The sequence below is a fragment of the Acanthopagrus latus genome, chromosome 6 (assembly GCF_904848185.1).
Source record: "Acanthopagrus latus isolate v.2019 chromosome 6, fAcaLat1.1, whole genome shotgun sequence".
In the NCBI taxonomy this organism is placed as follows: Eukaryota; Metazoa; Chordata; class Actinopteri; order Spariformes; family Sparidae; genus Acanthopagrus; species Acanthopagrus latus.
In genome coordinates, this window is record NC_051044.1 from 5,457,190 (window position 1) to 5,482,657 (window position 25,468).

At 42.4% G+C, this 25,468-nt stretch overlaps 1 protein-coding gene across 3 annotated transcripts in view; it reads right to left on the reverse strand.

The window, feature by feature from the left end:
- Nucleotides 1–9,428: 9,428 nt before the first annotated feature.
- Nucleotides 9,429–25,468, reverse strand: part of stab1 (stabilin 1) — a 62,667-nt gene continuing 46,627 nt past the window's right edge. For all 3 annotated transcript variants that reach the window (XM_037100646.1, XM_037100648.1, XM_037100647.1), the window contains 14 exons: nt 24,358–24,462; nt 23,387–23,503; nt 22,183–22,315; nt 21,994–22,054; nt 21,336–21,480; nt 20,049–20,182; nt 18,761–18,926; nt 17,198–17,304; nt 15,783–15,902; nt 15,124–15,255; nt 14,825–14,929; nt 12,738–12,881; nt 10,996–11,100; nt 9,429–10,095 (listed from right to left, as the gene is read on the reverse strand). In XM_037100646.1, the coding sequence (XP_036956541.1) occupies nt 10,027–10,095; nt 10,996–11,100; nt 12,738–12,881; nt 14,825–14,929; nt 15,124–15,255; nt 15,783–15,902; nt 17,198–17,304; nt 18,761–18,926; nt 20,049–20,182; nt 21,336–21,480; nt 21,994–22,054; nt 22,183–22,315; nt 23,387–23,503; nt 24,358–24,462 (1,643 nt within the window). In that variant the 3' untranslated portion in view covers nt 9,429–10,026. The remainder of the gene's footprint in view (nt 10,096–10,995; nt 11,101–12,737; nt 12,882–14,824; nt 14,930–15,123; nt 15,256–15,782; nt 15,903–17,197; nt 17,305–18,760; nt 18,927–20,048; nt 20,183–21,335; nt 21,481–21,993; nt 22,055–22,182; nt 22,316–23,386; nt 23,504–24,357; nt 24,463–25,468) is intronic.

Consider the following 25,468-nt stretch of genomic DNA (forward strand, 5'->3'; position numbering starts at 1 on the left):
GTAAAGCAACATAAAACTTGTTAATTGAGTCCATAACATCGGTAGAATTCACACATCCTTGAGCTTGGGAAGTTAGCAGGGTTAGTCTGAAAGTAAAACACACACTTCAATCACTTAACAATCGCTGAGATTATATATTTGTACTAATAATTCAAATGAATCCTCCGGGGTCTGACATCGATGAAGATCTCGTGTTGATTCTTGCAGCCAACAACGTTGCAGCTCCCGCTATTAGCACGTAGCTTTGTTCTGGTCCCCGTCATTTTTAAAAATAAACTGTGGTTTTAAGTTTACAAGTGTTGAAGCGCAGCGGTCACTTGTTAAAAACGTGCTGGTCAACAACAGAGCAGATGTGTTTAACGCTCACCCTCAACATCGTGCTAGTGCTTGTGGTCCTTTGCTTACAATTAAAACAATGGCGGACCTTTGTAATGGTTTGGGGGCAGTTTTAATTAAACAAGCCTCCACCTCGCATAGGAAGGAGGCCAAAATCTGAATGACTCATCAAATCCTGTAACCCTACCCACAAAACTAGAACCAACAGTTTTAGTGTTGGTAAGCTCTCAAAAACGTATGTGCATAATATTTCTCCTGCTAAATGTGGGTGAATGCTCCAGAAAAAAAAAGCCTGTGAGCAGACTTTGGTTTAAGATTTTTCAGTTAAACTACACAAAAAAAGGATCACAAGTATTGACGACGTGAACCATGCGTTAAGGTCGAGGTAATGAAACCACCATTAGGTCAGTAGACACCATGAAAAAGATGCAACAACAACAACAACAACAAAAAAAAAAACCTACTACTGGATTTCCAAACATCTGTTTCATGTTTAAACGCTGTTGGAATCTGTTACAGGCCACTTGGTAGAAACAACTAATCAGATTTAAAGTGGAAATATGTGCTTTCTGACTTCAGATCCATTTGCTACGATTAGCAGTCTGTTCCTCTCTTTAAACTGAGGCCACAGTCGTGCTTGTTGGTCGTCCCTGCAGATTTCCACGTCTCTGTTCTGGTGAATTATTTTTTTTTAAATACGTTCTGGAAGAGTCTCTCTCGGTTTCCTCGCGCCTCTCCGATGTGTCTCCAACAACAAACCCCCCCCCTTTTTTTCTAGATCTTCTTTCTGTTAGTCTCGTTTGTGCAACACTTGTATTATAATGTATTTCCTACATGATCTTTGAAAAGTTTTTTGTTCAATAAAACTGATATGAAAAGAATCGGTTGTTGTTGTTTGTTGTTTTGTTTTTTTTTGGTCCCCAACGACAACATTTTTTCCAGAACATGACTCACTTCAGCACGTAAAGACATCCGGTGCTGAGAGCGTCACGTTCCGTTATCGTGTGATCGGCCTGTTTGTGTTCTCAGCTACTCACCAGGATAAGCGTCAGCGCCGCTCGGCTGTTCGTTGAGCATCTGGGAATTGAACCTTTTTCTTTTTTTTCCACCAGTGTTGATAGAGCTGAAACCACTGAAGGATTAGCCAGTCAACGGGAATTAATCAACAATGCTTATAATCAAGTCAGTGTCTTTTTTTTTTTTTTTTTTCCCGAACAAAAGCGCATTAATTATTGAATCCAGCTTGTTGTTTGGGAAGGATTTGCCGCCTGTCTTATTCTCTTGTGACAGGAAACCGAGTATGTTTGAGTTTCGGGCTGCATGTCTGACAGAATAAGCACAGTTTGGAGGACGTCACGCTGTCCTTGAGAGGAAAAGAAAAAAGACACCATGAAAGACATTCTTTCTCACAAGAAGAAATCATCCTTGAAGTTGAACAGTTGGTTCCTGATCAGGGGATTTAAATTATGTGTAGAAAAATGTCAGAGTTGTCACAGCTTGAATTTTGAAGATATTTATTTATCTCGATCTTGATAAAAGTTTAGAATATGAGGCTGCAGAATTGGTGACGTGTTTTAAAAGGAAAGCTTTATAAAGAAATGCTAGCACACCATTTTATTTTTGTATTAAAGGGGAATTCAGGTGTTTTGGGCCTAATTTACAGATTCTGGTACGTAAATGATTCACAGTTACCAAAAGTTTCAGGATCAGTCCTGTAGATCGGCTCAGCTGGCTGCAGTCTGATCCTGTTGGATAGGATACGACCCTTTTTCTAAACTACAAACACAAATCTTGCTCGAGGAGGCGTCTCACTCTGAAAATGACGTTAAAGTCGGTGTCTCATCTTGATTGTCAGAGTCGGTTAAATCGAGATGTCACAGACGCTCAGCTGGTCCTGCAGCAACTCACCTCTTGAGATTTTCAGAGCGAGACTTCTGCTTCATCGAGACTTGTGTTTCTGGCAACAAAACGGATCTTATTGTTGAACAAAGAGGTCTCTCTCTCTTCAGGAATCACCTCTGTAATGATGTCAGCACTCCGAGTGACCAAAACAAGTGATGAGATAAATCCTCAGAGCGACTGTCGGGCCCACGTGGTGGAGTCGGCACTGGGTTCCTCCAGAGAGTGTCGGCAGCTCCTGGATGATGATGATGAAGGCGTTGATGCCACTGACTGATCATCTTGGTCCCCTGGCCTGGATCCTACTGAGCACCTACTGGATGTTACGTAAACCGTCACAGTCCTGATCCAAGTCTGGGAGGAGATTCCCCAGGAAATCCATCCGCTGACTCATCAGCAGCGTGCCCGGACGCTGTCTGGAGTGCATACAGGCGCGCCAAAGACCGAGTCACTTCATGAGTCGCTCTGATGAAACAAGCATCTGCCTGTGATTTCAGTTTTTTAACTTAGATCTTCAGTTTGGTTTTGGATCCAGCTCTCAGCGGGTCGATGATTTTGGTTTCCACTGACTGTGATTTAGTGATTTAGTGGTCATTTTCAAATGGTGTGCCGATAACTTACGGGTTTGATTTATTTGAGGGGTTTTAAATCCGGTCATACCTTATTGAGGAGTTTGACAGGATTGTCATTACTGTCCTGTTTTTATTGCTGTTTTGATGATTGTGCGTGTTCGCTGACGCTGCTGCTGTTGTTTCATGTTTGTCTCTTTTAACCAATTGTCCTTCAGTAAAGCTGAACTTGGACTAGATTAATTCATAATCAAAATATACGTCCCATCCTTTACCCACCAGAACGACCACGTAGTTCAGTCACCACCTCGACAGTTACGACATAGACCCGCCTTGATTGGTGTCGGTCAGTACTTTGGTTCTCTCGGGGCAGTTACGCCGATGAAATACGAGATACAGTTGATTTCCAGCTGAGTCAGTGATTCATTCCCAGGGTGTTTAAAGAAATCTGATGCTACTCCAGCAAGGCGGAGGCTTACCTGAGTGCCTCCAGGGAGTCGATGCTTTGTGCCGTTCTGCCGGAGCCTGAAAAATGAGAATACCCACCAGTGTTTCACAGCGCGTTACTGATCAGTGTTCGCCCTCCGTATGTCGTAGTTTTCGGTGATCCCGTCACTTCTGGACTGCAGCTTCCACCTCTGTTCAGAGAGAAACTGGTTCATACTTTCCCAAAGGTCTCAACTCATGAAATGACTTTAACTTCACACAGCCCTTCTGTATTTTGTCCCGGCTCCATTGTTTGAGTCCTAAATGTGCAGGGGTGTGCTGGTGCTGACCACTGTGAGTCAGACTCAGTGGTCGCCTGAAGTGCAACCCCAACAACAACGATGAACGATGACGGAAAAGTTGATTGTTGTGGCTCTCTATGGCAGAACGCTGACGAGCTACTAAGGTTACAGCAAGAAAAACAGAAGATAAACTACGTTGCTGAAAGCCGCTGAAGTGACAGAATGGGAAAATAACTGGACAGAAGGAGCTCAGTACGTACGACACGTTGGTAACACATGTCCCTATGAAGCAGCTGCTTTGTCATCGTTACGTGTGAATCAACGTTACGCCCGACCTCGATGAGACCCCTAAACACAGTGTCGCCCACGCTGACTCTCCTCAGACTGGCAGCTCCCAGTGAACAAGGCCAGACCAGGACTGAAACACACCACCTCTAACCCTCTGAGAAGATTGAGGCCAGCTCGACGAAGGACCTGGCAACCTGGCAGCAGAGTCAGCAAGTCACTACATTCAGCAGCAGTTAGCGCTTACTTTAGCAACAAAGCTATCCGTCTATCAGGAAGCTTCGTAAATCATCTCCAGCTGGCGTAGAGTTGATATCTGGAGGAAGGAGGAAGTATGTGATACTTCTGGGGACTTGAGCCCAACAGCGAGCTTCACCCACTGTTCACACGTTCAGGTTCAGACGCGGGTTCGAGACAGGATGACGCTCATTTTGCGTTGAGCCTTGAACGCAGTCGCCACGCAGCGAACACACGGAGGAGCTGAGAAACGTTCAACATCGTGCAAATAAGTGACGTGCGGCACCACTGATCGCATTTCAGACCCAACACCAAACCCATGCTAGCTTCAGCGACACCGATACAAAACAGAAGCTTGAAACCCGTTGCTTGAACATCGACAGACAAACTGAAGTCTCGACAGAAATGAATCACTTTCCAGCAGCCCTCAGCGTCGCCAGTAGCAACGCTCCCTCTCTCTACCTAGATAATGGACTCATTTGTTGAAGTCTGTCTTCCACCACCTGTCATCCTCTCTTCTCTGGACCGCAGCTGCAAGACCTCAACTTACTTACATCACTTTTTGTGATTAAATCTCAGATGTTTAGCGAGGTCTGCGGTGCCGCCACAGCACCTCACAGTCCTCACACACACACACACACACACACACACACACACACACACACACACACACTGTCCTTCCTGAGGACGGGAAAATACGTCCACACGAGACTGTCGGCCATCAACGTCTGCACGTGATCATGACGGGCAGAAGTAGCTCCTATAACGCTGTATTGTATAGACGAGATCCTGGTGTTAGTGTAGTTACTTTCTACTTTGTCTCTCTCGATGACAAAACACATATTTACCCCAAATTACTGGCTTTAAATAACAATCTTTCATGATGAGAATGGATCCTCAGAGATTTGGAAGATCACATTTTCTGTATCAATCCATATTGAGATGTTTTGACGTGAAGCAACAACCTGCTGACTGAGAAACACACTTTGATTCCCTCATAGTTGTTTCTACTAGGTCCAAATTCATTAAAGGACCATTCTGTAGGATTTATTGGCATCTAGCGGTGAGGTTACTAATTGCAACATTGCCATCTCAATGCCAAAATTGGTGCATTAATGATATTCAACACACGGGGTAATCCTGCTAGATATAGGCTTCTTTCTTCCCCATTGCCATTTTTTTCTTGCTTGTCACACAGAAGCTGGTGACGACGTTACTGCAGTTGCTCTTTTGTATCCTTTAATCAGTCTTTCAAACCTAATGCTGACTGAACGCTGCTGGAACAGAGATGAATGGAAAACTGTTCATTCGATCAAAGTCAGTGAGGAGAAAAACATTGAAGGTCGTGAATAAATGGCGTTTTTTATCAACGTTGTCACACAGTGAAGGTTTGGAAGGGACCATTTATCTGCGTGTAACCATCCAACAGTGAAGGAAGATATAAAATCTGAGGTTTTACTGTGTTTAATTTTAACTACATTTAGCAGATTGTTAGCAAAGCAAAGCTACTGTTATATGTCGACCAGGAAACTCTGTAAATCACCTCGGTACTCCAGCTGAAATCTGTCGTTGTTCTCAGAGGTTGCGTACAGTTTCGGTCCGGAGGTGTTCATAACGGAGCTGCAGGTTATCGGTACGTTTGTTAGGAAACAAACTTCAGCAGCAAGGAAAGTTATCTGTCCAAGGGAGAGCCGCCTGAGAGCAGCAGAGGGAGAACCAGACAAGATTGTCTACATTAAACATGACCCAGTTTCAACCAAATCACTGAGTAGAGTTATAAAGAGAGGTCGGGTCTCTAACAACACACTCTTCAAAATCCAAATCAATTAGTTCAGCTCCTGGGCCCAGCTCGGTTTGTGTCCTGTGTTCAGTTACAATAAATCTATTTCATGTCAGGCTCTGATGTCTTGGTTGCCAGCTAGCAAACATTAGATTGTTGGTTCTGATTTGTGCATGACAGTCTTGGAAAAAAAATGACCCCACTGGCCTGTAGAATAGTCAGAATATTTCCCAATAACCTCACTTTCACTGTGCTATCCGGTTTGTTTTCTTCCCCCGCAAGAAATAAGTTCGAAAGTGCGCAAAGGAAGGGTGTCCGCTGTTGTGCAACAACTGGAATAACTGGAAACAAAAGACAAAGAACAACCGCTGGTGGAGGAGGTGAACAGGGAGAGTGATGCTGAGACGACGGCGCTGCTGTTACATCGAGGTGGGAAAGTTGAAAAGTTGTTTTTTGGTTTTGGTTTGTTCCGCTACTCTGACATCAGCGCAGGCTGGCCGGGTCACAACTGGGTTGCTAAATGTAGCGTATAAGTGCTGTATAAGTGCTGCTAGTGAGCAGATGATGAAGCGGCGCTCTCTTAATAAGAAGACTTCAGTGATAGCGTGAAGATGTGAATGAATTGTGAGGTAACTGGTAAATGGTGTTGTGATGACAGCAGGTTCGGACCAGCACAAAAAGGACATCACCTGTAATCACAGTAAAGCCATCGAGGACGACAGATGTCGGATGTCGGTGTTGAATCGTTGGCACGTTACTACTTCCTGTTATAAACTGCTTGCTCGGGAACGAAGGGGGGAAAAACGAGGGTAGGGCCAAAAATTGGAAATGGGATCGAGTCATGAATGAGAAAAAAACTGCTTGAAAACACATCGCTCGAGAAATCACCGACCTTGTGGCGTGCGAGCTTGTGCCACATGAGAAGTTAACCGCCCAATCAGAGCAGAGAATGCAAACATGCCCGCGAGCCTCAGACTAACGAGGAAGAAGAGAGAGTGTGTCTGTGTGAACGCACCAGAAGAGATCAGCTCTTCCGTTTCCTCTGCACAGGAACCAGCTGTCACCGTCTGCTCGCCGTTGTCTCAGCTGATCATCAGACCTGATCACATCAGACTCGAGGTCGAGCACGAACCAACAACACCAGTTTTAAATGACATCTGCAGTGGCGGCAGCCAGCCTGCAGCTATGGAGGTCGGGGTCTGTGGTCTTCACTGCCCCCTCCTTCCTCCCCCACAGCGTTGCTTCTCAGGCAGAACCATTTCCAAGCTGCTCTGCTCTGCAGCCAGCGCTGCCGCTCAGCTCTTTGTGTGTTGGGGGAAGGGAGCCCAGCAGGCAGAGAAACAGCCGTAACAGTAACCTCCACAGCTGCTCGCTCTCCATTTTGGATTGGTTACCTCATCACAGATATCCTAATCTCAATACGGCGTCCATGTAACAGTTACACTTCATGTTCAATTAGTGCAATGCTTTGTAATAAACAATCACACCAATAAACGGCCACGTGGAGGGCAGAGGGAGGAGGTCAGCCTTTGTCTCCAACAGCAGCAGCAGAAGTGTGGAGCTGTGTGAAGTGAAGGTCTGCAGACAGAAGAAGCGTTCTGGGGTTCTGGGACTCAGCAGAGCAACAACAGTCTCTGTTTCTGCCTGGATGTTCAAAAGAGACGGAAGAAGACACAAACGGGCTCCTTCCATCATAAACAACATGGCTGCCTTCACACTGAAGCTGAGTTTCAAACCGGAGCGTGAGAAAGAAAGAAAGAAAAAACCTGCTGGCTGTGTAAATGAAACACGTTTCTTGTGTTTAGACAGAACTGAGGAAGAACAGAAGTGAGAGAAGAACAGATGTGGAGGCCAACGAGAGACACAGGCACATCAGAAACACTCCGAGTCGAGACTGAAACAGACTTCTGTGGTTTTGATTTAAACAAAGCGGGTAAACCTTCAGCCCCGGCAGCAGAGACGTGACAGGAGAAGCCAACAAGGGATCAAAACTTCATGTTTTTTTCACCGAGACACCATCAGGCTCGACTTTTAACAGCTGTTACCGTCATATGTTTCAAATGGAGGCAATTTAAGTCATGAAGTGATAAATAGTAACAGAAGTTTTCTCGGGGCGCTTTTCATGTGACCAGTTGTAGACACGAGTTCTGCTGAGACAACAACTCCCACCATCAGAGAGCACTTTGTGACAGCAGCAGAGAAAAACTCCCCTGCGAAACCATCCGACCACGACTGAAACCAACAATTACTTTAACAATCAATTTCTCTTTTGATTACCGGCCATGCTGGCAGCACGATGCTGGGGATGGTCGTGTTGGTCGTCCATCACTTTGGTTCAGAATATCTCAACATCGAGTGTGTCGTCCCCAGAGGATGAAGCCAGGTGACTTTTCCTCTTGTGCCCAATATTGTGTCGACTTTTTAGTGTCTCAACAACTTTTAGAACCATCACACATGACATACGTATCAACTTTTAACTCAGCGCCATCATGAGGTCACGTTTAAGTTTGGTTTATATCCGCATCTCAGAGCTAATAGCATTTTAAGATCTGACATGTCCACTGGTGAACTTTAAGTCTTGGTGGTATTAATATATTTCTGTCACATCTGGAAGTTATTTGGTGCTGGATAAAAATAAATAAATGAAGCGCCACACGTGTAAACAGCTTCAGAGATGAAAAACCTGCCCAGATGTTTTGATTGTAGAGTATATATGTTCTTACTCCTTCACCGTTTGATCGTCTCTCATACTCACTGGCTGTAGTATTCAGTGGTTTCTTTCATAGGTGGATATTTGTAGGTTGACTTCAAGGTTTTCTGTCTTTGTCTGATCACTAACGAGCCTGTTTTAGTGTTCAGGAAATGTTCCAGTATTTGGTGCAAAATTGATGATACCACTTTCTTTTTCTTGCATTAAAACATAGTTCCTTCACTCAATACACATCAGAGACATAAAAAAAAATGTTTTCCAATGGTTTATGTCAGAAATGAGTTCAGAAGAACTGGATCGTTTGCACCCAGATCTGCAGGTTTGATCTCGTCTTCCTCTTCCTTGACTGTGTGTTTGCGTCTCGAGATAAGTCGGGCCTGTCGTTACTCGGTGATTCATTGTGGAGCGTCTGTTGTCACGTGACGTCAGTGCATAATGACATCAGATCGCCATCTGTCTGCGAGGTTCGTGGAGGTCGGTGGTGTCGCCGGTGTCAGACGTGGCCTCCGCGCTCTGCGGCCATTTAAATGTTTCCTGACAAACGCAGCTTGTCCACAGAGCGGCTGACAGACAAACACCATCAATGATTAATGACGAAACTGCGGCAGACGTGTTTGAGGAAGAGATGCTGCTGTTCAAGTGTGGCAGAATTTGGTCTTTCCAGTTTCTTCTGTGTGTCACATTAAGAGATTAAGGCTGATGTTCCTCCCGTCCTGTTTGGTCCGTGTAGGTTTGTTTTTTAAAGGCGCCGTGATTTTCTAAAATATCTGGTCACTAGTTTCGAGCAGGCGTAACGAAGACAGGAGGAAATTCTACATTTGCTGGGGGACTTCTTCATATTTATGTGCTGGTGATGATGAAGGAACAAGTCACACAGTTAAACATTTGTTGGTTCACTGATGTTTTAATGTTCTTTGGACATCAGTTGAGCTTTACGGCACAGAGGAAGAAGATACATCAGGCTTTGGCTTTGAATCAGCAACCGACTCTGCAGCTCTACGCAGCTTGTTTTGACCTCCTGGACTGATGAGACATCACTTGTATAGAAGTTTTCACAGCAGCCTGCTCATAGCAACCGACAGTACAATACCTGAATACCAGCATCAAGCAGCAAAGAGACAAAGTCAGAGATCAGCTGGTGAAGAACGTAAAACATCTTGTAGACAAAAAAAATAACATTTTGATCAGTAGTTGGTGGAGACCAAACCAAATAGTAAATGTAAAACTAACAGCTAAAAGAGGCTAAAGTGCATCATAGGGCTGCAGAGTTGGTGACTTTCACATTGCACACAATCATTTGATCCATTGATAATACGAAACAGTGATTTGGTTTTTTCCCCAGAGAGCATCTGGGTTCAGTAAACAGACAGCTTTAATTTTTTTCTCTGGATACAGATGAACTGAAAAAAAGCTGAACCAATGTTAAAACAAGCTATTGTGGTATGTAAACAGACAGCTCCAGTTTTACTGGGTCAGTTGGTTCTACTGGTCCAGGTCCAGAATCTTTGGAGGTTCTTCAGGTTCTATTGGTTCCAACCCCTGACCGGGGTCCTGTAGGGAGGAGACAACACGGTCAAACCAGGAAAAAACTGTCGTGTATAGAGTTATACAAGAAATCTGATTTCAAGACTCACAAAAGAACCACCGGTCAAAGTCACAATTTCTCAAGTCCGTCTTAAAACCTGCTGTGACAATTTATCTGGTTCATCTAAAATAAAATGTTCTTCTGCTGGATGTGATGGATCCACAGTCTGATATTATGAAGCTTCAGCAGCAGAGCTGATAAAATCTAGTGGATGTCTTCTGAAGTTAAGACCTTTCTACACCAAGTCGTCTTTAATAAAAAAAATAAAAAAAAAATGTTTTGCACAAAAACCTGACACTGAGTCAGATGTGAACATTAGATAACATAAGACCATCGTTATCTGCTGATTAGTTGATCCTGAATATCAGCACACATCACATCAGGAAAGGATCCAAAAAAAACCCAAAAAAACAGCTGAACTTTGCACTTGTTCTGAAGAAATGACAACGGATGTGCGTTTTAAATGTTCTGCAATTTTGGACAAAAATAACTGAACAGTCCAGAATTTCCTCCTCACACTGCTCCTGGACTGAGCTTCATTGCTGAGATGCCCTCACATTCATTTTAAACGGTGAAAGCGACCGTTCACGTCTGTGTCCAAATAATAATAATAACTGTCATTCCTGAAGATAAACTAGTTGCTGCTGTGAGCTGTAAAATCCTGTCTTGTTGTATTTCGGTCTAAACATGAATTGATTTCATTTGTCACACAGAGGCATCACAGCTGATCCGTGATGCAGCTGATGTTTTCAGTCTGAATGTCTGCTGAAACTGGATCCTCAGTGGTTCAGTTTTAGTTTAAGACGCAGCGAGCGGCTCAGACTCCCCTGCTGATGACTCTGACAGACTCTGATTGACCGACTCACCCCAAACGGCTCGCTGAAGGCTCTGGAGCCGCTGTACAGAGGGTTTGGGATTGAGACCAGCGTGGGCTTCGTCCTGCCGCCCGTCGCACCGTCCTCATCCTCATTCTGTCACAGAGGGAACAACAGGAGTGACTATCAGCTGCTAGCACACAGCGTATGAAACACAGATACAAATACAGAGCTTTCCTCCATCCAGCAGTGATATTTCTTAATCTACTGTTTTGATGTGAGTTGCAGTTTATGGAAATATCGGCCACAGAGACGTCTGCTTTCTCTCAAATCTAATGGAACTGAGTGGCACTCGCTCAAACTGCCAAAAAATACAACTGAAAAGCTCAAAAGGAAGCTCTTGTTGTGAGCAGTTTGATGCAGGAACTATTTTCTCTCAGCTGAATGAAACCTGCTCATCGCATCAACATGCTGAAGGAGGCGTGCATCTGCCTGCGGATGAGAGCGTCGTGCTTGTGACAGTGTGAGATGTAAACATATAGAGTGGTGCAGTTTGTTGTACCGGCTCACTCGTCTTTAAGTCTTTTTGTGTTTTTGCTTAAATGCCTGAAATAAAGTCTGTGGTTTCCACAGGCTGAAGATATTTACACGTTTTGTTCTGCAACATAAAGCGTCTAAATGAGAGAGAACTAGTACGTATGTTTGTTACATTACACACCTTTGAGGCAAAACTGAGCTGTTTTGGAGCACAAAGAAGATATTGTGAAAATGAACAGCAAACAAAAAACCCTCACACAGGTGTGACCTTGTGGAGGTTATTCATTTCATCATGATTGAGCTAAAATCACCTAAATGTTCTTTACTCAGGTCAACCAAATAGACAGACTGAACACAACAGGTGCCTTCTTTCTTACAGATGGACGTTGGCTTGTCACAGTCTAGGGGATGAGCTACAATTTACTTCTGTTCTGCAGTTTGTCCAAAACTCCCTTTTTTCTCCTCTTATCGCATGACTTCAGAAGGGACCAGTCAGCTTAAGAAGATAAAGTTTAGAGGCTTCCTTGTTTCACTGAGAATCCTCCAACATCTGTTGTGAGCTGCATCTTTTATTACTTGTAATGTTAGCAAACACAAAAACAGACAAATCTTGACTGTTCTTCTTTATTAAAGAATCTGTCAAATGATGTGTGTAAAAAAATCAGATAAGTCAGAGAAAAACACAATCAAGCGAAACCCTAAAAAATCCCTGACTAATTTTGAGGAGTATAATTCAAAGACTATTAAACTTAAAGGAAGCATCAGTTCGATTAGTCCCACTGGTTCTTAAACGCGAGTTGATTGTTGAGTCTCAATCTCAGGACGTCACATAGCAACATTTTGGGTTTGTAAAGCGTCCCGAGCAGCAACAAAGAGAGAAAATAAGAAACTCCAGGCAGAGAGCAGCAGAGTCTCTGCAGATATGAAACACTAACACGCCTTTTCTCCACACTGCAGTCTCCCTCTCTGTCCGTCGTAGGTTGAAATCAGTCTTGTGATGTTGGGAAGTGAATGTGCAGCGACACAAAATAAAAATAATCGATAATTCCCCTGAAATGAAGTTAAACTACAGTAACAAGCCTGTTTTGAAAATGTGAGGAAGAGAAAAGTTCAGATATTTGTGTTTAAATGTAGAGTAAAAAGAGTAAAGAACAATCAGAACAATAAATACTAACAGTAATAATAATACTAATAGTATAATATTAATATGTACTTTGTTACTTTGTGTGTGTGTGTGTGTGGTGTGTGTGTCTCACTCTGAAGTAGTGGAAGCGGAAGGCGTCGGTCTTGTGTTTGAAGAGGTAGTAGCCGAGCAAAGCCAACATACACAGCAGCAACAAAGACACCAAGATGGCCGACGCAGTGCCAGTCTTGTGGGCGTGGCTTTGTGGAACAGGGATCTAACAGAATTGACAAACACAAATAAATGAGAATTAATGGAGATGTGACAACATTACATGAAACATTTTAACCCTCAGGACTCACACACATGTTATCTGTCCAGCAGTAAGTACCCAGGCAGCCACACTGCACTGAACTCCCTGCTGGAAAAACCAGCACAGACCAGCACCACAACACAACGTACGCTGGTCTTGCAAGACTACGCTGGTTTTTCCAGCAGGACTGTCAGCATGGAGATGTGACTCATGTTATATTTGCCTCGTGGTCTTGATGTCATGACAGTGAACACATCACGGTACGTACGACTGAAGTCCAAAAGGACCCAGTCTGCAAGTCCAGTGAGCGGAAATTTGGATTGAGCCAAAGTCTGAATGTTTCTAGGTGAATGCAATGACAGTGTATTAACACTGAGATATTTATCATCATGCCACATAGATTTTCCACAGCTCACATTCATTTTCATTAATTTCTCTCTCCACTGCGACATCACAACAGGACATCCTGTCCTGTGACATCAGCCAAAATGTGACTTCTCAGCCTTCAGCTGTGTCAACATCGCTGTCATCATGTGGTCATACAGGATATGGATTGTCACATCATGCAGGAACAGCTGCAGACTACTGAGTTTTACACCGTGGTGTTCACCAGCCACGTGATCCAAGTACTGGAGATCCTGATACAGAACTATTCAGACAGAACACGAGCGGGCACAGTTAAGTCAATTTGCAATTTGTTCATGTGGGCGATAATATTATAGATGTGAATTTTCCTGTTAAAGTTCAAAACGTGAAGAAAATTCACCTCTTGAATCAAAATGAGTCAAAGCAACTGTCCACAGTCGGTACGTGGAGGGAATGAGCACGAGCTGAAATGAGGTGAACTTTGGGGGAATAAAATAATCTAATTCAGATTAATCACTTGTGATCTAGTCTGCATCATCTTCTGTGTCTCAGGTCATGAATATTGATCAAAGTTGTGATGTTATCAGAGTGTTAACTGAAGCTGACTGAATCTTCATTTCCTGAAAACTAAACACAGCCATCTGCTCTCTGCCCACAACTGTAGCTGTTGCCTGGCAACAACAGACGGAACATTCTTATAGGAGGTGCTGCAGACCGATGGACGGGCTTCACGACGCCTCCTGGTGGCTGTGATCAGAACTGCAGCTGCTGACGACGCAGCAAACATTTTATCTCACTGTTCGCGTCGGCGAAGTTTTGTTTCAGTGCAACAACATCTCAGTTTCCCTCTGGAGTAAAAGAAGGTTTTTACCAGGATTACACTGTTTTCATTGAAGATAAAATGTTGCTGCTGAGGGTTTTTTTAAACGCCTCTTTAAGTGCATTTATAAGGTGTTTGGGGAAACAATGACGTCTCACCTCAATTTGCTCATGCCCAGTGTTGCTTTCTGTCAGGAGCAACTCCACCTCATCGTCTGTCACATTAATGAATCAGCTTTTGCTTTCAGTTTCTCCTCAGTACCTCGCACAGCGTGTGTCAAAGGTGTTATATCGAAGGGAAGGAAATGTGTGTCAAATAACAAAGTGAATTCATAATTAGCTACTACGCTTTATGTTTGAAAGTCACCACTGCCAAAGGAAGAAAAGTTCAGTGAGCATGCTCAGAATGTTCTTCTGTGGCTTTTGACACTATGTAGACTTCATCACAACTCACTACCTCAAATCCACTTAGAGAAATATCCAACCGAGGGTGTTTCAGGGAACAAGCATATTAAAGCTTGTTTGCTTGTCGTCTGGCCGACAGACCTGACCACATGACGTCAGGCTTTTTACAAGGCGGCATTATGACATTATTTTGGTGCCTTCTGATACATTTATTCCAGTCAGATCACCGAGAAAGCTCGTCGTTTTGGGTTCATACATTTTTATTCACGTTACTCGGTTTGAACGCAGCATCATGGTCATAAACCGTTTTCACTCACTGGTGCGGGGGGTGCTGTCAGTGGGCCCTCGATGACGTGTATGATCCCGTTTACAGCAAGAATGTCCCAATCAACCAGCAGCCGCTGGTTCACCAGCTTAGAGCTCTGAGGAGAAATCAATTACAAAGACATAAAGTAATTAGTATTATTATTAGCTTTATAAGAAAACCTCATTTTAATAAAAATCGTTCATCTTTTCATTGATTTTTGTGTTTGGATTCATGGACCTGGTAGGAGTGTGTGTGTGTGTGTGTGTGTGTGTGTGTGTGTGTGTGTGTGTGTGTGAATGAGTGTCTGACCTCGTTGCTGTGGGTAACAGTCAGGTTGTACCCAAGCCTGGATACGATGACTTCCTTGTGTTTCAGATCCTTGAACGGCCGTCTGCTGTGATTGGCTGTGATGTGATACTCCAGATCTCTACCAGACAGAGTCTAAACACACACACACACAAACAGAGATAGATTAGACTCCAGTGATAGCTCTGCCACTTGGAACCTGCTGGTATACTGATTGGAACAATTGAGTTGTAAAGGTTTACAATTTAATCAGGAAATATAAAGGGAAGGATAATAGATATCAGTGCGGATCTGTCGGTCTCATGAAAATCCAAGCACATTGTTGAAGCATAGTTTAATAAAACTCTGTCGCACGTGTTCCAAGTATAAATAAAAAAGTACTCTCCAGACTTTGCAGCTTCATCTAATTTGCAGAACAAGCACAGTGGTCAGTTTCTCTAAATATCTACCATCAGAAGTGTGAGTTGAGAGAAAAAAACCTAATAATACAAAACAAACAGCATTAAAATTATGACGACTATAAACTAAATATTTTCATCGAAGGTGATATTATTATCATTATCATTATTCTTATTATTTATATTATTGGTTGCTGAGCTACGACTGTAAATGTTGGGTTAATGGATAAGTCATTGTCATTGAAGGGTTGGGCTGCACAGCACCTTATTTTGGGTGAAGCCGGAGTTGTGAGGAACAAACAGCATGACCTCAGACGTCCTGTCAGACAGAAAATCAACAAGCTGTTTACCGTCCGTCGACGAGCCGCTATAGTCCAATAACATCTGCAGGAGGAGAGAAAGAGACAGAGAAGTGAAGATATTTAGATTTACTATCAATTTCTTGTGAATGAGTGTCGAGTGTGACTCTAAAACACACAAATACCAACAGATTTTGATCAGTCACCATGACTATTGTACCAGTAACAACTGATCCCAAAATTTTGGAGAAGAACTGATCTAATAAGCATATTTATATAAATGGTGGGTGTTTTTTCTCTGACTGCTTTAGAAGAAAGTCTCATTTTATTTAGACAATTAATAAAACGTGGAGCAGTTTGATCACAAAAAGCAGATGTTAATCTGGACAATGCAACACATTCCTGCTTTTGTTGTAAACAGGAAGATAAAAGACAAAACAAGAGGGTCGCAGCACTTCCTGCACAGACAACAGAACTGTAAACTAATACAGGAACAAGGCTGTGGAACGGGGCTAAAATCTACCATTTTCAGCTCTGCTACCACAATAGCTGTAAGCTTTTCAACTTTACTCCTTAACTACAAAACCTGAGGACATCTGTAGTTCACAAGTTCATCCTCATAGTTTGGTATTTTTAGCGCTCCACACTTTAATCTCTTTTATAAGTCAGACCTTGGACTGAACCCTCCTCCAGCTTCTTTTTAAAAACCTCTTCTTGTTGGCTGGAAGTCTTCCAAAGCTCAGTTACCTTCAGGAGGAGACGCTGGTGTTCTCTCCCCCCAACGTTTGATTAACAACATCCTGCCGTCTTTTTATACTAGTATATCTTCACAAAAATAAACTTTCTAAAATTTAGTAATTCATGTTATAGTTCTTGTTGTATTATGTTGTTGCTTTGTAGAGTACAAGTGTAGATTTCTACTGGCACCTAGTTTTTATGTTAAAAACAGCTGTTGATTGGTGTTTACATTGCCACTCTTTTGTTACAAAGACTAAAGCTCTGTTCTGAGACGTCTCTTTGTCTGAGGTCAAAGAAGAAATGACTCCATGATTAAACCAACCAAATTCAAATCAAGTCAAATCTTCAACAGCTGCAATAGTTCTGGTTGTTTTACACGCCAGTGTTTCTGTATTTCTGTGCTTTTAAAGTTTTTCAATGGTGATGAATTAGGAATGTTTGTAGTGACCCTCTCTACGCTCTCTGCTGTCTGTTGCTCAGTCCATCACTTTTGTCTAGACTGAATTTATCTACAACTCTTGGATGACTGCCACGAACTCTGTTACAAAGATCCAGAGACAAGGAGAGAGAAGAAGATCAGTGGTATATATATATATATAGTTTTGTTGCATTAACACTAAATGGTGCGACTGTCACACTCACCTTGTAAAATATGGAGAAGTTACTGTTTGTTGCGAGGACGCTGCTCAGGACGCCGTTACAGAAGTCGCCATTTCCCACGTAGCCAGCCGGACACGTACATGACACATCTGCACACACACACACACACACACAAACACACTGACATCACTAACAATGATTTTTTTTTTGTGCGTTTGTACAACATCATGTGTGTTTTTCTGCCCCACTTTGGAGTTTTTAGGTATCTTGTCTTAATTACAACCTCTAACTATTGTTTGGTTATATTTTCACCAGAAGTTTGGGTTGTATTGTGGTTACAACAGTAAACTATAGTAAACATCTGTCACCTTATTGTGGGAGGATGCTTGATTTACGAGAGAATGAATCTATCTTGATGGGCTTCGACATGTGCCCTTGTGTCTGGACCTCAGTGTTTCAACCAGTCACTGTCCTTTGTGGAACTACTGGCAGCTACAGTCTTGGTTTAGAGTGACGACCGTGAGAGAAGCGACTGGTCGACAATGGCGGCTCCTCAAGAGGTTAGCTTAGCTGCTTTAGCATCAGTTACATCATAACTCGAGGATAGTTCATTCTAAAGAACAGAAAACAGCTTCAACCAATCACCTGTCAAGTAAAGTTCCTGTCGTTTTCCAAACAAAACTTTCTGTGTAACAAACAATCATTCAGACTTCAATATTCTGTAGAGTTCCTACTGCAGTGAATTAAACTCTATTCTAAACTCGAAGCCATTAGACTCACTGCTTCACACAAAGTTAATGCATCGATCTGTTGTTTAAGTGTATTGCACCACATAATTAAAGTATTACATTGGTGCCAAAACAATTTGTAAACTAATTGATAAACCAATAGACAGAAACAGAGTAAACAACACTGTTTACAATGAGAGAAACATGGCTGGTTGCTCTTTAATTCAATGTAGATAAAAACTGTCAAGTGCTCGGGAAAAACGGTAAAAAGCTCCAAGGCACTCCAAAAGAAAAATGTATCAAGCGAGGAAGGAAATAATTAAAAATCCTTTTTTATAGGGGCTTAATTATTAAAAGGTCATTAAAAAAGCCAACATGTTTTGATCACTAGGCTTTCATCAGGGCTTCAAACACCATTTAGCCACAGTAATGAAGGCTTTTTAATTATTTCCTTCCTTGTTTGACACATTTTCTCATATTTGGAGTTTATATATTAGGATACTGCAATATTGTCAATAAACCAAACTAAATTTCATTATCAACTGTCGTCTAGAGCTCTGGAAACAGGTCATGAATCTGCTTAACCATATTCTGACATGAATCCATTAGTTAAAAGTTTAAGTGAAGTCAGAACAATTAATGACAATAATTGTTAGTAGCAGCTCCAGACTATAAAAAAACCCCGAACAAAACAAAACCAGCCTGTTTGTGTCTGAGCTGAGTCCCCAGAGAGCTCTGTGATGCTGCAGCAGACTAAACATTAACACGTTAACACAACAAACACGGTTCAGGAACTAAACCCTCCAATGATAAAAACAACTGAGTGTTTAGAAAAACTTGCCTCTCTCTCAAACCAGAGACAGCGCTGCCATCATACCTTTGAGCCTGTAGCAGTAGGCGTCGTACTTGGAGCTCTGGTCCACAGGTTCTTTGTAGATAACCAGGCCTACATGGTTGTCTCCACACCTGACGGAGGGAAAGCGGGTCGGGTATCCCACCTGGCCCCCCTCCATCCAGCCGGCCACACACAGATGCATCCCCAGCTGCCAGGGCCAGAGAACAATAACAGCATGATAAATGGTGGATCACAAGTCCCAGCATGCACTGCTAAGAGCAGAACAGGTGGAGGAGGAAAATAATCACCACAATTAACTGGAAGAGGTTATTATAACATGCTGTTCAAAACACGCTGTTTAGCACAGAGTAGCTGGTAATGTGAGGGGTTTACAGATCAACCTTAAGCAGCCTGAACTGCTCACAGGTTCATCTGTAACATCAAACGTGTTCAGCGTTTATGGCTTCTGGAAATCTGGATGATTACATTGGTACTTTCCAAGCTGGACCACACCAACAAATGAGAGAGGCATCCTGAAGCAGCTGACGGTGCTGCCCAGCAACAGTAAAAGTTGTAGCCCTTGAAGCTAATGTTAGCTAGCATACCACTGTTGAACGAAGCTTAAAATCTCACCTCCTGTTCTGAAAACAACAACAACAACAAAAAACGTGTTGATCGTGTCTCCCCACTCATCCAGACACACTGAGACCACATGACAGGTATAACATCTGAGGCAAGCTTCAATCTGAAGAGTCACGAGACCAGAGTGCTGTTCACGGTGTATCAATAATTCTTTAAAGGTCAACTATGCAGATTTGGAAAGAAATTTCAATCATAAGAGAAAGATCAGTGATTTTTTTTTATCTGTAAACAAATTGAATAAACAAACTCTTTGTTTTCATGACTGAATAAACACAATAAACGAACAGACCTTAATCACATCACAGTTTCAAGCTGTTTTACTTTGTTTATATGTGGCGGACCCTGCCACCTTCCTATCTTCGAACAGTGTTCTGAGGACGTTATATTTGTCTGAGAAAAGTGTGTTTATTCAGTTACAGAGTTGGTATCACTAACTCATTAATACTGTAAATATTATAATTCTGGGTTTGAATTCCTTCTCCCAAGCTACAAAGTGCAACACGTCCAAATTGCACCACTTCCTTGTGTCCTCAGTAACGAACCCGCCAAGAGTGAAGCTGCATTGTCTACTCGAAACAACAGCCTTCATCGAACAGTTTTTCTTAGAAATACTGTATGTTTATGTTTGAGTGAGGTGTATTGGCCTGTGTGGTGTCTCTATGGACACACCTTCTGTAGGCAGGTTTACCTGCTGTGCGTCTCCCAGCTGTTTAAAGTTGGCCAGTGTGGCGCCCTCGGCCTGGCAGGCGGCGCCAGCCTGACTGAAGTTCATCTTGTACTTCCCCTCCGGAGAGCGCAGGTGGAACACTCCAGCTGTGTTGGCTGAACCACAGTACCAATGTTAACTTTACTTAACACTTCAATCTCTGCACATGACAACAAAAGGCAATCCATTGAATTTAAGATGACAAAACTACTCATATTAAATGTTTAAGCAGATTAATTGGATAATAAAACAGCTAAATACATTACTGGTCTCTGATTGGCTTTGAGGTGTTTGTTTGCCACATTAAAAACATAATGAACTTTGAACACAAAACTGCAGTATGTACCGAGTCATGACCTCTACATCACGAATACGCCCTGATTAATGAGCTCCAGGTAAGAACCTTCTCTGGGTATTAACAAACTCTCAGTCTTAACGAGCTTCATGTATAATGAGCACAAACAAACTCATGGCCCCTTAACGAGCTCTGGGCCTCCATGAGCTCTGGGCGTTGGCTGCTGAACTGCAGCTGAGTGCTTGCTGACGTTTGTTAACCAATCCCAGAAAGAAAAAAAACACTAGTCATACCTACAACTAAAAAACAAAGTTCTTCATGATGTCACCATCGTAAGATGGATGTTATAGGGTCACCTGCTGTTGAACTACCTGTTACAACGGCAACATCAATGAAGCGGGCAGTGGAACCAAGATGGTGTCTGCTCAGCAGAGGCAATTCAACTCATGATTACACTGCAGTTATGGTTCATTTTGATGTAACACCTTTAATAGACTGCCATCAGGTCATCAAGAGTCAACCACCAAGGCAGCTCCCCCCTTAGGTTGAAAGCACTTTCACATAATGAGAGAAACAGGAAAACGCTGAAAAGCTGTTGTGTGGAAAGTTGCAAAACAAATACACAAACAAATCCAGATCTCCAACACACCATCCCTCTTACAAAGAAAACAGCAGTAACAATGTGTGAGGCTCCAAAGAAAGGTGTATATATCTTTTTGATAACAATACATATTAACTACCTTCTGGCATTTGATAATGTTACATTAGAAACCTGAAACAATTTTTATTTTTTAAACTTAAGTACATTTATTTGAAAATAAATAAATAAATACATGACATCACTATATGATAATGCAGCCCTTAAAACCAGTAAAGGACAACACTTTTATGACATATCAGGATATAACCATATCCAAAACTGTCTCGTATCACAATAATGATGTAATTTCAATATATTGCCCAGCCGTAGTTACCATGGTAATGCAGGTCCTTGCAGGTGGCCACAGGGTCGCAGCCTCCATTGTCTTCCAGGCAGCGATCTACAGGGGGCACCACCTTCTCCAGACACTGGACTCCATTACCAACGTACCCAGGCAGACATTCACAATCACGCTCGTTCTGGAAGAACCAGATTACTGAGCGATCAGTTTAAAGCAGGAACTGAGGTTACATGTTGAGATGTTATTCCTCAGTGATCCTGTTTCTTCCCCTTCATCCACTGATCACTGAACCACTACTGCAATATTTTATTTATTTATTGTTTATTGATAGATGAGCTGAAGAGGTGACAGGAAACAGGATGAGAGAAAGGGGGAGTGACACGCAACAAAGGGCTCCAGGCTGTGAGTCAAACCTGGTGCAGCTGCTGCAGCGAGGACAAAGCCTCCGTACATGGGACGCCCGCTCTATCAACTAGGCGCCCCTACTGCAACATTTTATATGTACATTATGTAAGATATTATGTCATGTTGTTGTTTAGGTTAATTTGTCCAAAGACAGCAAAAAGTTCAGGGAAATATACAAACACAAAACTAAATTTCTTATCATTATCAAACATTGGTAACACAGGAAAACAATGATGAACAAAACAAAGACTTTAAAGAGAATAATAAGCAACAGTTATTTACTCACTGGACCGGTGAACTTGCAGGAGGCAAAGTCACTGCAGCCCCCATTCTGCTCCTCAATACACCTGGACAGAGAAACATCCTGATGTCACGTCTCTATCTGTGATTCACATAAAATCTCCTTTGTTAAGAGGAGAAAACCACAAAGGGGAGACAGAGACTTAATTCATAGAAAAATAGGTGCCACGTCCACCTGTTGATGGGTTGGCAGGAGTAGCCGTCTCCTTGGTAACCAGTCTGACAGGTGCAGTTGACGATCAGCCCCGTCTGGTTACAGTCTGCATTCAGGTGACAGCCACCATTGTACTCTGCGCAGAGGTCTGGAGCTGCAGAGTGTTTAATAAAACGGTCATCACACGGTGGGTTCATGTCAGAGTGAGTGATAGCTGATGATCTGCGTGTGTGTAATCGTCATGTTTACACATCCATCTCATTATTACACACATTGTTGGAAGCAAACAGCAGATATTAATACACATAAATAAAATTAATCAATAATAATATTTTTTTAATGTAATTTCTTTTTCAAATATTTTCTTAAAATTGTGGTCATTGTTCAAACATAATATCCTAAACAAGGATACACTATAAGGAATATATATCAGTTTTTGATGCATTTTCATTGTCTTCGTCTCCACATGCTATAGTGATGTTTAAGTGCGGCCATTCAGCTTTGAAGGTTTTTATATCCAGACTGGATTAAAACTGGCATGTAGGACAATTAACAGTCACACAGACACCTGAAGAAAGCGAGCCTTCTCTCAGCTGCATCATTTCCAGGTGTGGAAACTGTATTGAATTAGACTTCCAAATGTCACACACATTAACTATAAGCACCTGATCATATGTTTCACTGCTTGAGACCAGTCTGGAGGCAAAAATCCCAAAACAAGCAGGAAGAGAATCTGGCTGTGCTCCAGACCTGACAGAGCATCTCAGGGAAGATAACAGCAGTCTAAAGACTTCATTCAAGTTTATGTAAGCTTGTCCAGTTACCTTTGGTGCCAGAGATTTATAAAAGAAGAGCTACAGTTCCCAAACTGTTGATTCAATGTGGATGTGAACTCCCTCAAAGTTAAAACACTCCATAACCACACCTGTTTTGGTTTGGATGAGAAAAAAAATCTGAATTGTTTGTTTGGGCCACAGCAGGGTCAGGCTGACCTGACATCCTGCAGCAGGCCCTCAGCCAAACATCGAGTTTTAATTGTCAAGTTTTGAAGGTCAGCGTTTTATGCAGTTCATGATCTTTCATAGCAAAGACCTTTCTTAAATGTATCATTTTTATGACACCATTACCATGCTCTGGTTGTTTTATATGTGTTATTAAAATCACTATCATCATGCAGACAAAAATGCTCCGGCTGATAAATCGTCCTGAGCTGCAGAACACTCACGTGGCTCTGGACTGCAGAAGGTGCCGTTCCCCTGAAAACCAGTTTTACACTGACAGCCAACACCTGGCACACAGTCTGCCTGAGTGTGGCACTGCCGGCACTCCTCTGGGATAGAGCCTGGACAGACAGACAGACAGACAGACGGATGATTCATCAATGAAGAAGGTTTAAATCAGTAAACTTCCAAACACTTGAGAGAGATAAATTCTCTAAAGGGCTGCACAATCCTCATATCCATCCTACTTTTAAAAAGATGAAATGTTTGGATAAAAGACTCTTTCATTCCATCAACAACCCAATAAACGATGTAAAGGAGATGTCTCACACTGCATGTAGAAAACTGTGGTCACAACAGATACTGACTGGTTTTTCGACCAGTAACTGCAGTAACCTTTGCGTCCTAAAATTCATATCAGTAGCCCTAATCATGTTTCGTGTCATCATTTTGTTTTTTATCCGAAAAAAACCCAAACATTTCAGAGTGGTCTTTTATGGCGACCAGCCTCAAGCACACCTGTGCAGTAATCAGGCAGTTTAATCAGCATCTGCATATGACGCATCTGTCAGATGGATGGATAATCTTGGCAAGGGAGAAGAACTCACTGATATATTTCAACACATGATTTGTGCACAACTTCTTCTGTTTAAATATCAATTGTATATCATATATTGTTTATACTCTATAGTGACTATCTGCATAAGGAAATTACTGAGCCTAGTTTTTTTCTTTCCTTTTTTTAAGTCAAATAATAATATTTGTGAGCTGTTTTCAAAGATTTATATCTTAAATGGGCTGAGAGCTCCAGACAGAGTAAAGAAGTCAAAGTTTCAGGAGACAGACTCACACATGGTTAGTTCTGGTCCATTTGTGGATTTGTTGATAATAAGAAAAATACAGAATATCACCACACTGACCCTTTCAGTATCCTACAACATCAAATGCATTCCACACATTCAGGAGGGACTCTCACCTATATCAATCTCGCAGTGATCCCCCTTCCAGCCTGCTATACAGGTGCACTTTCCAGAACCTTCAATGCCCTCATCACACCATCCCTGCTGCCCACAGCTGCAGGCTGAGAAAGAGAAATAACATGACTCAACCTCTGTGACAAAAGAGTTGTGAGGATGGAGGAGTTATTTCAGACAGTCAGGGTTCCTGCAGAAACAGTTGTTTTTCTTCACAGACAATCTTAGGTGACTGGGAGCTCTTTGAGGCACAGACAGACATGAAAAATGATTGATAGAACCGCAAGTACAAAAATATGAATTCATGACTGTGCTGGAAAATTTCTGTAAAAGTCAGATGCACATGAAACACCAAGGAAAGAATTTAACTTCAACTCCCAATATGCTCGTTTGTTACAAACATCCAATCACAAAGATTCAAAATCTGCTGTGTGCTCCACTGGCAGTGAAGCTGAAGCTAGAAATGACATTTTATGGAAACCTGATGAAACAGTCAGCGGTTAGAATCAGTCTACACTCCAACTTTGATCAGTTTCTGATTAATTTAGTAACCATGGTGACAGGTTTTGTGCGACATCAAAGAGTTTTCAATTCGCAACCGATTCACGCCCCTGACTGGCTTCAACTCCAGCAGCACAGAGACTTGTGTGTTGGCAAACAAGTTTGAAAACTAAACAGAAGATGATCAGCAGCCGGTGACTCTGAGTGAAGACAGCTGGCAGGTTTGTCCTGAGCTGGAAACACACCCAGCTGTGTGATGATGAGTATGGAGCGTTGCCATAGCGACAGACTGCAGAAGAGCTGATGAGGGTGAGACTGTATGCTGACTTCATTAAAAAGCCTTAATTGAGGATAAAAAGAAGTTCTCATGTCCGTTATGGTTGTGTAGCTGTAATTATAATTGTGAGGGTTAACACTGTGACTATGTTGGCTACATGTGTAAAGGCTAGGTTGGCTTTTGTTCACAAGTGTTCTGCCAAGTCCTATTCTACTGTGCTGTGATTGGCTAGCACGTGTTGCTTCGACGTGTCCTTGTGTTTGCCAGAAAACCTTTCTAAGATGCAGTTGACATTCCAGAAATGTCATAGTTTGCAAAATGATGAGGACCCAAAT